This window comes from Lipotes vexillifer, unplaced genomic scaffold (genome assembly GCF_000442215.2).
Source record: "Lipotes vexillifer unplaced genomic scaffold, Lipotes_vexillifer_v1.1 scaffold132, whole genome shotgun sequence".
NCBI classification, from domain to species: Eukaryota; Metazoa; Chordata; class Mammalia; order Artiodactyla; family Lipotidae; genus Lipotes; species Lipotes vexillifer.
The window spans coordinates 1,297,652-1,311,375 of record NW_006782535.1 but is presented as its reverse complement, the minus strand read 5'-3'; the positions used below and the strand labels follow the sequence as shown (position 1 = coordinate 1,311,375).

General features: G+C 44.9%; 1 protein-coding gene across 1 annotated transcript in view; it reads right to left on the bottom strand.

The window, feature by feature from the left end:
* COL4A1 (collagen type IV alpha 1 chain) overlaps positions 1–13,724 on the bottom strand; it is a 148,445-nt gene that overhangs the window by 78,634 nt on the left and 56,087 nt on the right. The window contains exon 2 of the mRNA XM_007455321.1: positions 9,808–9,867. Coding sequence (XP_007455383.1) covers positions 9,808–9,867 — 60 coding nt within the window. The remainder of the gene's footprint in view (positions 1–9,807; positions 9,868–13,724) is intronic.

Below are 13,724 nucleotides of genomic sequence, written 5' to 3'. Positions count from 1 at the left end.
ATGAAGGTGACCAGAGAGGGACCTTAAACCAGGAAGGATGTCCGGACAGCATTTCAGGGAGGAGTTGAGAATCTTTAGACCCCCCAGGGTGGATTTCCAAGTGAAGAGATCTACAGCCAGTTGGATTTGGGGCCAGATAAGCACGATGCTATAAAACCTCGTGGCTATGGAGGTAGGCTAAGCCACACGTGTATACGGTGTGCAGGGGAACCTTTAGCTTTTCCAAGGGGCTTGCCGAAGGGAAAATGAGACCCAGGGGTACCCGTTCCCCACAGCCCACTGGTTCCCTCGTTCCCTGTGACTAAGTCTTCCTTTAATTACGCATGGTGCTGAGCCACCTTGCAAGGATGAGGGTTCTGTTAATGCCATCTCTGGGGTTGCGGCTCTCCACACCCACACTACGGAACCATCTCACATCATTACGTGCCGTCTGGAAACACATTTTGAAGGTTCGTGACCTTCTACCCACAAACAGGAGGAAAATCCAACTGTACAGCTCTCCTTTGTCAGGGTTGATGTTGAGTCTTTGATCTTGAATGAACACATACAGCCTCATTTTGCTCCTTCTAAAAGAAAGCGAAATTCCTGCCAGCCAATGTTTGCTATTTACAAAAAAAAATAATTGTTCCATTAAGAGTCAAGATGAGGACTGCCATGGGCCGGCATCTCCGATGACAGCGTCCACTCACACGAGGGGGTCTGTGCTTTAGAAGTCACAGGACACGATATTCCACTCAAGACATTTAATTTCCTAGTACTCCTTCTAAACGTGGAAATGAAATCAACTCACTCTTTTTGAAGCTGCACTGGATGAGGTGCGTTCCAAATACAGTTACAGATCCAAAAACGTAGAACTTTTTACGATTACAGTCTATCGCAAGTTTAACAGGTCTCAGAAGCACATGGCGAAGGGAAAGATTTTTATGTAATGGAAAGAAATAGGAAGATGAGGTGGACCCTGGGGGAGGCGTGGCTCACGGTTCGCCCCATGGTACCCGAGAGGGCATATTCCAGTGACGTCCAAAGCACAGGGAGACGTCTGTGGTGGGCCTGATGTGAAGGATAAAATAAACCCACTTAGCATGGAGCTGCTTTTAATGGCTTCCCCATGGTATACTGTTGGTACCTCACTCTTGGTTCAAGCATATATTAAAAAAAAAAAAAAAAAAAACCTGGTTTTCAAAGAACTACTAAAAAGACAAAAGTAGGTGGATGTGGGAACCCACACTGATTCTCACGATGATTCTGCCAGGACCCAACATTTTGTGTTAAAAAAAAAAAAAAAAAAAAAAAAAAAAAACCTTGGTTTTCAAAGAACTACTAAAAAGACAAAAGTAGGTGGATGTGGGAACCCACACTGATTCTCACGATGATTCTGCCAGATGATGATTCATGTCCAATATGTGGAAATAGGAAATAGGAGACATCTGGAAAAAATCTTGGCATTGCAAGACACCAGAAAAAGCATATGGAGAAAGAAAAGAGTGTGCATTAACCCATGTACCCAGCGCACGGGAAGAGGCATATATCACCAGAGCCCGCAGTGGATGCAAGACCCCAAAACGATTAAAGTAAACACTTGCGGTATTGGAATCCATTACACGGCAGAAATAAAATGACACTTCTCAGGGGTTCCCCTTTAAAAACACCTCAAAAAATGAGAGTTAGCTGGAGGAGGAGAGAAGTTTGGACAACGCTTGTAATTATACGGATGTCAGGAAAAGCAGTTAACAACAAAAAGAGGTATTTGAAACGTAAGGACAGTGAATAAAGGGAGAGTTGGTTGCCCTAATGATTCTGGAAATGGATGATAAAATCACAACGTTGACTAGAAATTGGACGATATTTCCAGACAGACCTCCCAAGTGAGTACCTCTCATTTTTCCTCCACCAAAAGCATCCAAAAGCTACAAACAAGCTTCCTAACAATGGTGCTATCATCCTAAAAACATCCTGACATCTCTCTAATATTAGGTGCTGGGAGAACGTCTGTCTCGGTGGAACCAGTCCTCCTTTGTGAACTGAGAAGTTCTCAGCCGGGTAGCTCACCCCTATGTCTTTACACCTTAAAATCTGTCCCCAACTGGACCATCAAGCAAACTCCATCGCCATATTCATCCCAACTTTAAAACTCACGCTAAAATGACATGTAACGTAAATGACATTTTAAATGACCCAAGTGCTTTTTAGGTACCATACCTTTCACGTGACCCTTTTAGCAACACTGGGAAATTGTAGGTCAAACATCATTTCCCCTTTTCTTAGGAGAATGTGGTCAAATGACTTGATGGGACACACTCAGCTTAGATGGTGGAACGCACGCTAGAACCTAGGCTCTTATTCAACAGAACATCCTTTCCTAAAGGCTGTTCCTGATTTGAGAAATAAAAGAGGTCTGTGATCAGAGGAGTTTGGAAAACCACATGGGAAAAGCCACCCTTGAAGGTTCTGAAGCTTCTATTCAAGGTTCTGAGGTGTCCCAGGGCGGGACTTTAACCACAGCTCATGTCCCCCAAACGTATCTGTCCTTGAAACGCTGCTCCATATTCCATTCCAGAGGACACATCCAAGAACGTCCTCAGGGCGGTCTGAGGACCACGCTTGGGGAAAGAATGAACTGGCCGCCATTGCCCTTTGGGAAATGCTCAAAACAGAACACTTATAAAAATAAAGAACTCCAATCAGTCTCAAAAATAATACAAGTAGTTTCAAGTACACTAAACAAATCTTAATTTTATTAAACCTCCTAATATGTTACATACAGTAGTAGCACTTTTTCCTGCGTTTTGACTTTATGTATTTCACATCCTAGAAGTAAGAAAATGGAATTTCTTTTTAAATCTACTAGATTTTGAAGTCCTCGCTAATACGAACATGGTGTGGAGCCTCCCACAGAGTTAGTGCTTAATAAATAAATTATGGTTATTATTCATTCATTATTATTAGTCCAAATCAGTTAATTTATCCAAAGTTTCAAAGAGTTTACACAAAAATATTCATTTTCATTTACTTAAGAAAAAAGTGAAATACCTAGGAAGAAACATGACACCTTCAATATTTGGGACAATGGTTAAATTTAAATTATGGGAAAGAAATTTTCAATGCTCTAATGAAAAATAATAAAGATAATCTCATTCTTCAGTAATCCCTGAGGTCTCAAATCGATTCTACACAGATACTAAGAATAATAAGAAATGAAAAGAGAATAACCGGTTGCTATATAAAGTATAATATACAAAAGCACCCTCTTTCTTCAATTTCCATGTGTAAATTAAAAGAAAAATCAATGAAATAAATATATGTATAAATTGAAGACTGTTGAATTCTCAAAAAATGGCAATAAAATATAGTCCCTGTCTCAAAAAGGAATTTTACTTGAGATTCAATGACAGCTAAGAAAGCCTCCTCTATTTACGATCTCGGAGGAAGTAAGATCCTTTATATGAAAAGTCATGTTAGCTCCGAAGGCATTTTTGATGAGCACTGCAATGTAGGCAAAACAGCCAGAACAGTGAGATTGATGAGCAAATGCCTGAACTCCTGATCAATCAGGGACTGCAGTGTCTCTGGCAAAGGGCAGCTAACAGAAAACAACATAAACTGGCACACAGTCAGGAAGACTGGAAAATTCAACCTCTCCTGTATTTACACATGATTGGACATAGAGAATTCTTTGCATGTACTTTTTTCTTATTTAGCATGTCCTTGAGGAAAAGATACTAAGGATATTTTTTTTCTGTCTCTAAAAGTAACAGCCGAGAAAGGCCCGCCGAGTGATTCATCCCTCGGCTACTCCAAGTGGGGAGGAAAGAGAAGACACATATTCCCAGGTGTAGACAAGGCTGACGATCAAGGTGACGACCCTCGTCTTTGTGTCCAGAATGAGTGAGAAACAGGGCCAGATTCGCCTCCTGGGAAATCAAGGCGTCATGCCCCACTTGTAACAAAGATGACTCCCTTGTAACCAGAGTGACGAATTTCCTAGAGGGCAGAGAATACGCCAGGATTTCCTGAAGGAAGGGGCCGGGGAGGTCCTATCCTCACCACGTAGGTACAGTGGCATCTCTTGACATAGGCCTAAGAGGCTCACTTCACTACACCCTCCCTTCAAGGTTTTACTCTAAACTTTGTATGGAATAAACACCCCCTGAAGGTGGTGCAATGCTGGCTGTTTGGGCTGGGATTCCCCCTAATCTGCCTCAGGTGGGGTGGGGCTCAGACTTGGGCAGATGACCTCTGACCTGCTCCACGCCACAGGCAAGGTGGCTCCCTGTGCTTATTTGTTTAACCTCGTGGCGCTCCTCCAGGACAGGACCTGGGAGGTCTGCCCACAGCCCCAAAGGAGTAGGTTCATTTCTTTGGGGTCCTCAGCAATCCGTTCCAGCACCACCCATTTTAGAGAAAGGCTTCGGAAGGTCTGCTTTCCTTGGCAAGGTGGCCATAGATTCAGTTTTAGAGTAAGGGGAGTTTGGTCAAGGCTCCAGAATATTCTGAACGACGAGTTCCTCTTGCTGGGCCCTCCCAGATCAGGATCTTCTTATCTTGAAGAATGGAAACTGACTCGTGCTCTGATTAGCACTTGGACCCTGTCGCCTGCCTCTTATTCCCTATAAGACACTAGGCTAGTTCAGGGGCTGTCAATCCAGACTGCTCCCCCCGTTTCCCCAAACCCCAGGAGATACTTGGCCTTAACCTGGAGACATTTCAGTTGTCACAACTGGGGGAGGGAGAGAGCTACTGACATCTGGTGGGTGGAGGCCAGGGATACTGCTAAACATCCTACAGTGCACAGGGCACTCCCCACGGCAAAAAATCATCCCACCCACAACGTCAATAGTGCCAAAGCTGAGAAACCCTGGGCTAGTTGGTTTCTTCAACTGTAAAATGGGTAGAATAATAGTAAGCATAAAAAGATTCAGCACTGTGCCTGGCCCAAGGGACACAGTCAGTACACATCAGCCCCTTTCTCTTTCTCACTCTGACCCTCCAAAGCCAGGATGTTTCTGTTCTGGCCGAGATCTGCCATGTCTAAGCAGAGGTTATAATTCAATGTCAGGTGCAGACAGACAGGTTTACATGGAGGTCTGATGTGGGATGTCTGTTGACTGTGTCAAGTATACACAGGAGGTAAAGGGCTGGTGAAGCCACAGACCATCCACCCTAACAAGAGAGAAGCATGCACCAGCGCAGGGCATGAAGCAACATAAGCTTCTCCCCAGGTTTCCAGGGCCGGAAACGGAATCACTTCAGGTTGGACAGACTCTTCTAAATCCAACTCTTCTAAATCTACGTGTTTTAGACAAGAAGACAGGAATTCCATTTTCAGAGCTCTCTGCTTTGAATGCAGCCTGGGAGTGCACTATCTGATGAGCCGGTATGTAGAGAGGGGCTGTGATTTACAGACAGTCTAATTAGTACATAAAAGGAGAATGTGTTTCTTCCCCACGTTGTTGGCAAGGATCTGGGTATCAGCAGGTTAAAGTGTTCTGAGAAGCTATGAGACACCTACGCTGTTCTCATCATTCCTTAGAAATACTACAATTCTGCTTCATTAAGATTCTCTGTGCTCCCCAGACTGCGGTTTGGGAAAGTCCCTTTCAAGAGTCACTCTGTTAGGAACCATCAACCCTTTGCCATGGTAGCATTTATCAACAGGCCACAGGGGCTATTTTCTCTGATCAATGTAGTTAAATTCAGCATCTATCTTTCTGCAGCTGTGTGACAGATGACCCTATTCTATATCCAGGTGAGTCTGAAGAATCATTGAACACATCACCTAATTCACCCAGGAGACTGTCCCTTTATTTATGGTCCTAGGCCACTGGGATCACTCCCTTCTCAGGACAACTGTAGCACTTGTTTTCTCTGCTGTTCCTCCTGCAATTAGATCATTTACTCTTAACTTGTTATTTATTTCATGTGTATATCTCTTACCTCTCTTACTTCAAGGGAACTTGAGGTGTCCTTCTTTGGACACCGCAAGGGTCACAGAATAGAATGGCAGCTTTACATAAACGTGGGCTCCTGTGGTTAAAATACGTGAATGACTTCTTGTGCAAACTCAATTTTTGCCAAGTATAAATGGTTAATTTCCCGGCCTATGGCAGTAACTCCTGGGAATACGTTGCCTTTCCCACTACCTCAAATAATTGAGAAAATCAGGTTACTGAGCAAAATAAGAGCTTAACTTTTGGCTCTATCTGAGGAGGCATGCATTCAAAACCCTAATCAGTTTAAGGAGATACCATTCCCACACTGCTGAGGCCTCTGGAAAGACACGACGTCACTGTGTACAAACCCAAATTAATTACCTAGAGAAAACATCTGAAGATCTGCGTGGCCAGCCAGGGAAGTGGGAAAATAAACAAGTCAGCAAAGACTGAAATCCAGTGAAAGGCTCAGTGAGTTTAACTGTTGAACTCAGAATAAGATCCCTAGCACTATGTTGATAACTACAAGATTGTAAAACAACCAATGATCTAATGCATTCATATTTGCTTATGATATCTGGAGAATATAAGACATTCTGTCAATTAATCATATCTCCATGGAACGCAGGACTTCGCCAAAAGGGATTTGGCAATTTATACTGGAGATATTCTGATTTCCATTGGTGGATTCTAAATAGCCAATATGTTCAAGTGATCCTCGAGGGGGCATTTCTCAGAAACAACGGTTTCCAAAGTTCTCAGGCAGTTGACACTCTGCCTCAGTTAGGTAATTTGAACTCTCCCTGAGTTATATGGCATCTATCGTCCCATTTGCAAAAGCACGTCATTTAACTTGTACACATTGGAGAACAGCAAAATAACTCCTATGAGAATCGAAAACAGGCATTAGTAGCTCAAAAAGCAGGCCTGTGATTTGAACCACTCGATGTAAATTCTGTGATGCTCAAGCCTTTATTCATTTATTGCATTTACACCCGATTAGCACGTGCGGGACCCACTTTGAGAACAGTGGTGGCAGATGAAGGAGACCAATTTCTCTCGCTGATGTGCCAACCAAGAATACGTTTCTTTGTTATCTGACCTTGGGATGAGAGAAAGGGAACCAGACCTGAAGTCCCAGCTCAGTCAAGCTCTGGGTGTTTCCCATCGTTAAACTGATTATTTTAACATCACGTCCGAGACAATAAGTGGAAGTTTAAAATTTCCTCTTTCAGGGGGAGGGAGGCCCTCTTCCCGGCTCATGCTATGTGAACCACAGGACCTGAAATATTTATGCTCAAGGCGAGAAAAGACAGAGCTCCGATTTCTGTTTAAAGGCTATAATACTAAATCATTTAGCTAGTCCCCTAAATTTTGAGAGGCCATCTGAATCCATTCAATAATTACAGCCTTGGGCTTCCCTGGTGGTGCAGTGGTTGAGCGTCCGCCTGCCGATGCGGGGGACACGGGTTCGTGCCCCGGTCCGGGAAGATCCCACATGTCACGGAGCGGCTGGGCCCGTGAGCCATGGCCGCTGAGCCTGCGCGTCCGGAGCCTGCGCTCCGCAACGGGAGAGGCCACAACAGTGAGAGGTCCGCGTACCGCAAAAAAAAAATAAAAAAATAAAAAAATTACAGCCTTTTAAAACACAAATTCAGAATGGTTTAACCCAAAGCTTGCCAGTATTTTATTTTAAATAGTCTTTATTTAATAATAAGGTACAAAACCCAAAGTGGGCAATGGAGCAGACAGTTGAGGGAGCAGGTCAGGCCAGGAAGGACCACGGAGGTCCTGTGACCTTCCCACTTTGACCTTCCCGTGCCAAAGTGGAAGGCAGGGCCTACAGTATATGTTCCTGTGTCCCCGATAAGCACAGACCTAGCCTCTGCTGACACACTGGCCACAGCAAGGGCTTCCTCAATGCTTGGATTTGAAAAGAAACACTTAAAGACCCTTTCCTTGTTGGGGTGGGTGTCAGATGCCCCCTGTGAGTGAGATGTGACCTGCCATCTCGAACGATGCTTTGCCAGCTCTGAACTGACGTGGGCCAGGTCCCCGTCAAGTCGAGAAGTCAGCCAAAAATATTTGGAAAGCTACACCTGGATAAATCTACCTTATTGTATACAATGGGTAGATTTTTGGTTAAAATGCAAATGAATCAGGCTAGAAAACATAAGACCAGAATAGGAAGTCTGAAAAGCACCAGGGCCTGGGGAAATGCCACCAGGTCTGCAGCTGATGGAGGGGAGTGGAGATCAAGAAAGCGGGTGGAATGGACACATGCTCTTTACGAGTGAGAAACACCAACTCTGCCTGACCCCTGATGCTTTAAGTTACAAGAAAAGCAAAGTAGTGTTGATATAGGTCTCCATTTCCTATTTGTTGAAAGTTCCACTTTTTGTAGCTTGAAGGATTTCTTTGTTAGTTCAGCGTGCTTATAATTCAAGTTAGACACACATACAGAAAAAGAATCTGTGGTATGAACAGATTTGCCTCTCCTCTCAAGGATGCAGCCTGGAACTAGCTAGAAAAACTTCCCAAGTTAAGAGAAGGAACAGCACCTGAAGATGAATTAGAGTTGATAAAGTTGATGATGAAAGATATAAAAATGTTTCCACATACCTCATTTATTCAAAAACCTATCCAGGTAATACTAGTGCCACCAACTGTCAACATATTTTTTATTTTTTATTTATTTATTTTTTATTTTATTTTATTTTTTTTGCGGTACGTGGGCCTCTCACTGCTGTGGCCTCTCCCGTTGTGGAGCAGAGGCTCTGGACGCGCAGGCTCAGCGGCCGTGGCTCACGGGCCCAGCCGCTCCGCGGCATGTGGGATCTTCCCGGACCGGGGCACGGACCCGTGTCCCCTGCGTCGGCAGGCGGACGCTCAACCACTGCGCCACCAGGGAAGCCCTCAACGTATTTTTTAAAAGAATAATGTTGGTACTTCAGCAAATAGCTGAAAAGAAATGAAACAATTTTCTGTAAAGTAGAATTTGCTGAATTTCAAAAGTGTGAGTGTGTGGCCCCAATACGCCCTGGGCACAACAGAAGGGAGAGAAGAATCTGCACCCTGGCCCTACTGAGTGACACCTCCAGTCCCAGAAAGCAGGCAGAGGTCCACGGGGGCCCCTCCCTCCCTTCCAGATGGCCCCAGCTGCTGTGGGTCCCACTGACTGGCCCACTGGCCATGCTGTCTCACCGCCCCGCCCAGTTTCCATGGTGACCCCCAGACAGTTACAGGATGCGGCACCGTCCCCGGGTAAGGACCCTCTCTCAAAACAACTGCCTGCCTTCAAGCGAAAATAATCTTTATCCAGCTCTGTGATTCTTCAAGTAAGACAGAGGCAGAGTACTTGCTTAGAAAAAAATATTATAATTTTGCATTTGGGAAACAATAAATAGTTACTGTTTCTGTAAATAAATCTAGACAAGTATGTTATTAATTTACAATTGTTTAAAAATTCTAATTTGAAGAGAAGGCTCTAGAGTTCAATATAAATGTTTTCTTTTTTCAGAAAAAGGCTGAGTTTAGTTCTCATGCACTAATTCCAAAGAATGCTATTGACTCAACAGCTTTTCTGCCAATATCCTTGTTCCTTCTACAGTCAAAAAAGGAAATAAACCAAATCACTGTCTTAACGTTAATTGCCACCCATAATTACAATCTTTGGGGAAGAGCAGTTAAGATTCCTCAAAAATACTGTTAAGTTTGGTTTTGCTTCATTTGTATTTCTCTGGGGAAATTATTGAAACGGTAATCAGGCTTTAACATGACTTGCTGATTATTCGGTTGTTTTAATGTCATTTCTAATGACTTCCACAGTGATGGCAATTCAAGAGAAATTGCTGTCATCGGAGCTCGGGCTACTCACCTTTTGTCCCTTTACGCCATGGCAGTCACATTTCCCGCAGCCAGAGCCAGCACACCCACCCTGGAAATAAGAGAAAACATCTTTCAATAGAAGAACACCTGCCAATTGAGGTCCACAGCTGAACTGAAATGATTTTGGCATCTTCACCTATTTAAGTTAGCCCTACCCTTTTCGTATGAGCACGACTCTCTGGAATTGTTCTAATGGGCTCTCCGTACTTGTCCAATGGTCCATCTCTTTTGCCCTAACAGACAAAACAGCAATCCGGGAGTGGAACACATCAAAGCATCACTCAGTCCAAAAAGTGAAGGCTGTCACACTTTTAGAAATGGACTCTCCATTTCCCATAAAACAACAGGAATCCACTCCTATCTTCAAGGCTACGAAAGTATCGCAGAATCAGAAACTTCTGATTCAGGAGTTTCAGGCCTGAGACCACGGGAGATTGGAGTGGCGGGGGAGGAGTCCATGCTTCGTCCCTCACATCCCCAGAGACACAGATACATGCAAAAAAAAAAAACAAAAAGATGTGCAGAACAGACAACAAAGAAGAAGCCCATGGGCTTCCCTGGTGGCGCAGTGCTTGAGAGTCCGCCTGCCGATGCAGGAGACGCGGGTTCGTGCCCCGTTTCGGGAGGATCCCACGTGCCGCGGAGCGGCTGGGCCCGTGAGCCATGGCCGCTGAGCCTGCGCGTCCGGAGCCTGTGCTCCGCAACAGGAGAGGCCACAGCAGTGAGAGGCCCGCATAACGCAAGAAAAAAAAAAAAAAAAAAAAAAAAAAAGAAGCCCAAGCCTTAGAGAATTGATTTTTTAATCCAATTAAAGCTGGAATGTTCAATCAAAGAACATTCCACAACAAAATCCTCCTTGTAGTTCATTTCTAACATTTAAATTAATGTTAAAACACAAGGTAAAGAATCCAAGTATGTAATACGAGCTGGAGAAGGAAACAGCATGTTCAAATGCCCACCGGGTGCAACAAACGATCAGCCACCATCTTATTTAACGAGATACGTGTTACCATCCCCATTTTACAGACGTGAAAACTGAGTTAGGAAGTTTTAAATAACACGCCAGGACCAGGTTGAGACGAACTCAACTTCAACTCCCATCATGGAAAACTGCCAGTGCATTAAAAGACAAACATATGATGGTGCTCAATGCAATTTCCTTAGAAGAATCCAAATTCTAAACCAAAATAGACATAGATATTGTGGATAGAATGGAAGAGGGTGTGATAGGAATATTGATACTTTAGCTAATGAGGTTTATTAGTGGTTCGATATTAAGTGTGAGATAAAATGTATATCTAAGTGCTGCTTCCAGCAATACAGTTTCTGGAAAATAAAACCATACCATTAATAATACTGTGATCGTGTGAAGTCCGTTTTTTTAAACAACGTACTCAAGTCTTAGTTCCCCTGCCTTGGAAATCTTCTGCATAAAACAGCTACATCTGGAGATATTTATCTTATAAAATGAAATCCGAACAAGTGCCTCCAAGACAGTAAGCTGTTCTTAATTTTACATTTTGGAAACGGAGACAATTGACAACAGTCCAAACCGACCCCAGAGATTACAGATCTGTTTCTTTCCCTGACTCATCTTTCAGGCAATTCTCAGCATGCATGCTCATAAGCTCCTAACATTGTATATCAATCCATGTGCACAGTTTTGCTTCAGAATCTGGGTTTGGGTGACCACTCAGAGTTGTCTAAAGAGATGAGGCTAAAATCTCAAACCTGTGCTCCAGAAATTCATCCAAAATGCACAAATATAAAAGGACCGGGCTTCCCTGGTGGCGCAGTGCTTGAGAGTCCGCCTGCCGATGCAGGAGACGCGGGTTCGTGCCCCGTTTCGGGAGGATCCCACATGCCGCGGAGCGGCTGGGCCCGTGAGCCATGGCCACTGAGCCTGCGCGTCCGGATCCTGTGCTCCACAAATGGGAGAGGCCACAACAGTGAGAGGCCCGCATAATGCAATAAATAAATAAATAAATAAATAAAAAATAAAAATAAAAAAAAATAAAAGGACCAAGGGACTCCGGGGATGAGCCTGCCTCAACAATCCCCAGGAGAGGGCTATCTGCTCCCAACCAGGTGTGCATGCAATGTGGATTATATGCCTCTGTTGTGACCCTTATCACGTGTTTCTCAGAGTCCTTTGCATGTGTGTGCCCTCGGACCCCGGGAGCCCCTGGAGGACAGCCCAGAGCCTCTCACCCAGCCTGATACAGCCTGTACCTCACCTGCGACCACATCGGTTGTAAAACCCACAGCAGGAAATAAAGAACATCACTGACTGAACCATGACTCACCCCCTCAACTGTTCGATCTACCCCAATTCCTAGTTGTTAAAACACTAATAAACGGGCATCGGAGACAACCCAGTGACACTGGTATATGTCAACTCACAACGTATAACTACATCACAGCACTGTGGGAAATACTCCAAAAAGGAACTCGGCAATGAGTATGGAACTGCTCCAGATCCCCAGACCAGCCAGGGAAAAGGGGAGGTTCTGGAGGATGCCTGGGCCCCCGGAGCCGCCCGATGCTGCTAGGTTAGCCCCCAGGCCAGGGGAGCGCAACAGGTGCGGCAGCCCCGAGTCACCTGGGCTCCGGGGGGCCTCTTCCTTGCAGCTGTCCCATCTCCACAACTTTCCTGCTTCTGAACCGGGTCCAGAAACCCACCTCTGCTCCTTAAACTCTGCTGTTTATCCAGAAGGATATCAGAAGGAAAAGTCAATCAGACCAAGACCCACTGACTTAGGAAATGTCCACCCATCACCCAGGCTTAGCTGGGGGGAACCCAACAACAGCCCAGGGTGGTAATGGACTTTTCTAACTACAGTTCAACAACGGTGTCTTCAAAACTTCAGATCAGGTGGGAATCTAATGACTGAAGCTGAAAATGGCTGTTGGTGATTCTGTGGTTTCCTCTTCTGAAATGCTGATAAAATCTCAGAAGTTCATCTTTATTCAGTTTGAGGGAGGTTATAAAAATGAATTTCCTGGAACTGTCCCCCAAAGCTATTGGTAAATTCCTTAATTCAGGGGTCCCCAACCGCCGGGCCGACGACTGGTACCTGGTCCCCGGCCTGTTAGGAACCGGGCCGCACAGCAGGTGGTGAGCAAAGCTTCATCTGCCGTCCCCCCTCGCTCCCATGACCACCTGAGCCATCCCCCCTCCCCTCCCCAAAACCCAACTGTGGAAAAATTGTCTTCCACAAAACCGGTCCCTAGTGCCAAAAAGGGTGGGGACCGCTGCCTAAATTGCAGGGGACTCCAGAAAAGAGGTCACAGGGCCCCAACGGTGGATGTTGAGGTCAAATTGTTTCTTGAGCTTTTGCTACAGAAACACACCCAGCGTTGTGTGGGTAACAATCCAGCAGTTTTCCCTTGGACCACACTTCAGGTCATGACAACTACTGGGGGGAACTCGGAGATGAGAAAAAGGATGTCAAAGAATGCCCCAGGCTGGGTATCACCCTGGCATGTAGAGTCATTTTAGCTGTGACTCAGGGGTGCACGGATAAAAAGAACAACAGTGACGTCCCGAGTGTCCTTTTCAATCTGGTGTAATGTCTGATTTTGAAATAGTTCATTAAATAAAAGCCTTCAGTAATGCAAGTCTCAACCCTCCGTTATGAATTACTATTTGAAAGGGCGAATAAACTGTATGAGTTACTCAGATTTCGCAGGTGACCTAACATGCTAAAGGCCATGCCACAAATTTCATGATTTCCTGAGGAGTTACATTCCACGTCCAGACCTCTCAGCAAAATCAAAAGAGAGAAGGCAGCCCCCCTGGCCCCAGTGGCTCCCTCCTGGCTGCATACCCGAGGGGGCGGACAAGTCTGAAGTCTGGAAGATACTGGGTTCCAGTCAGCTAGCTCCCATCCCATCTGTTTCTAC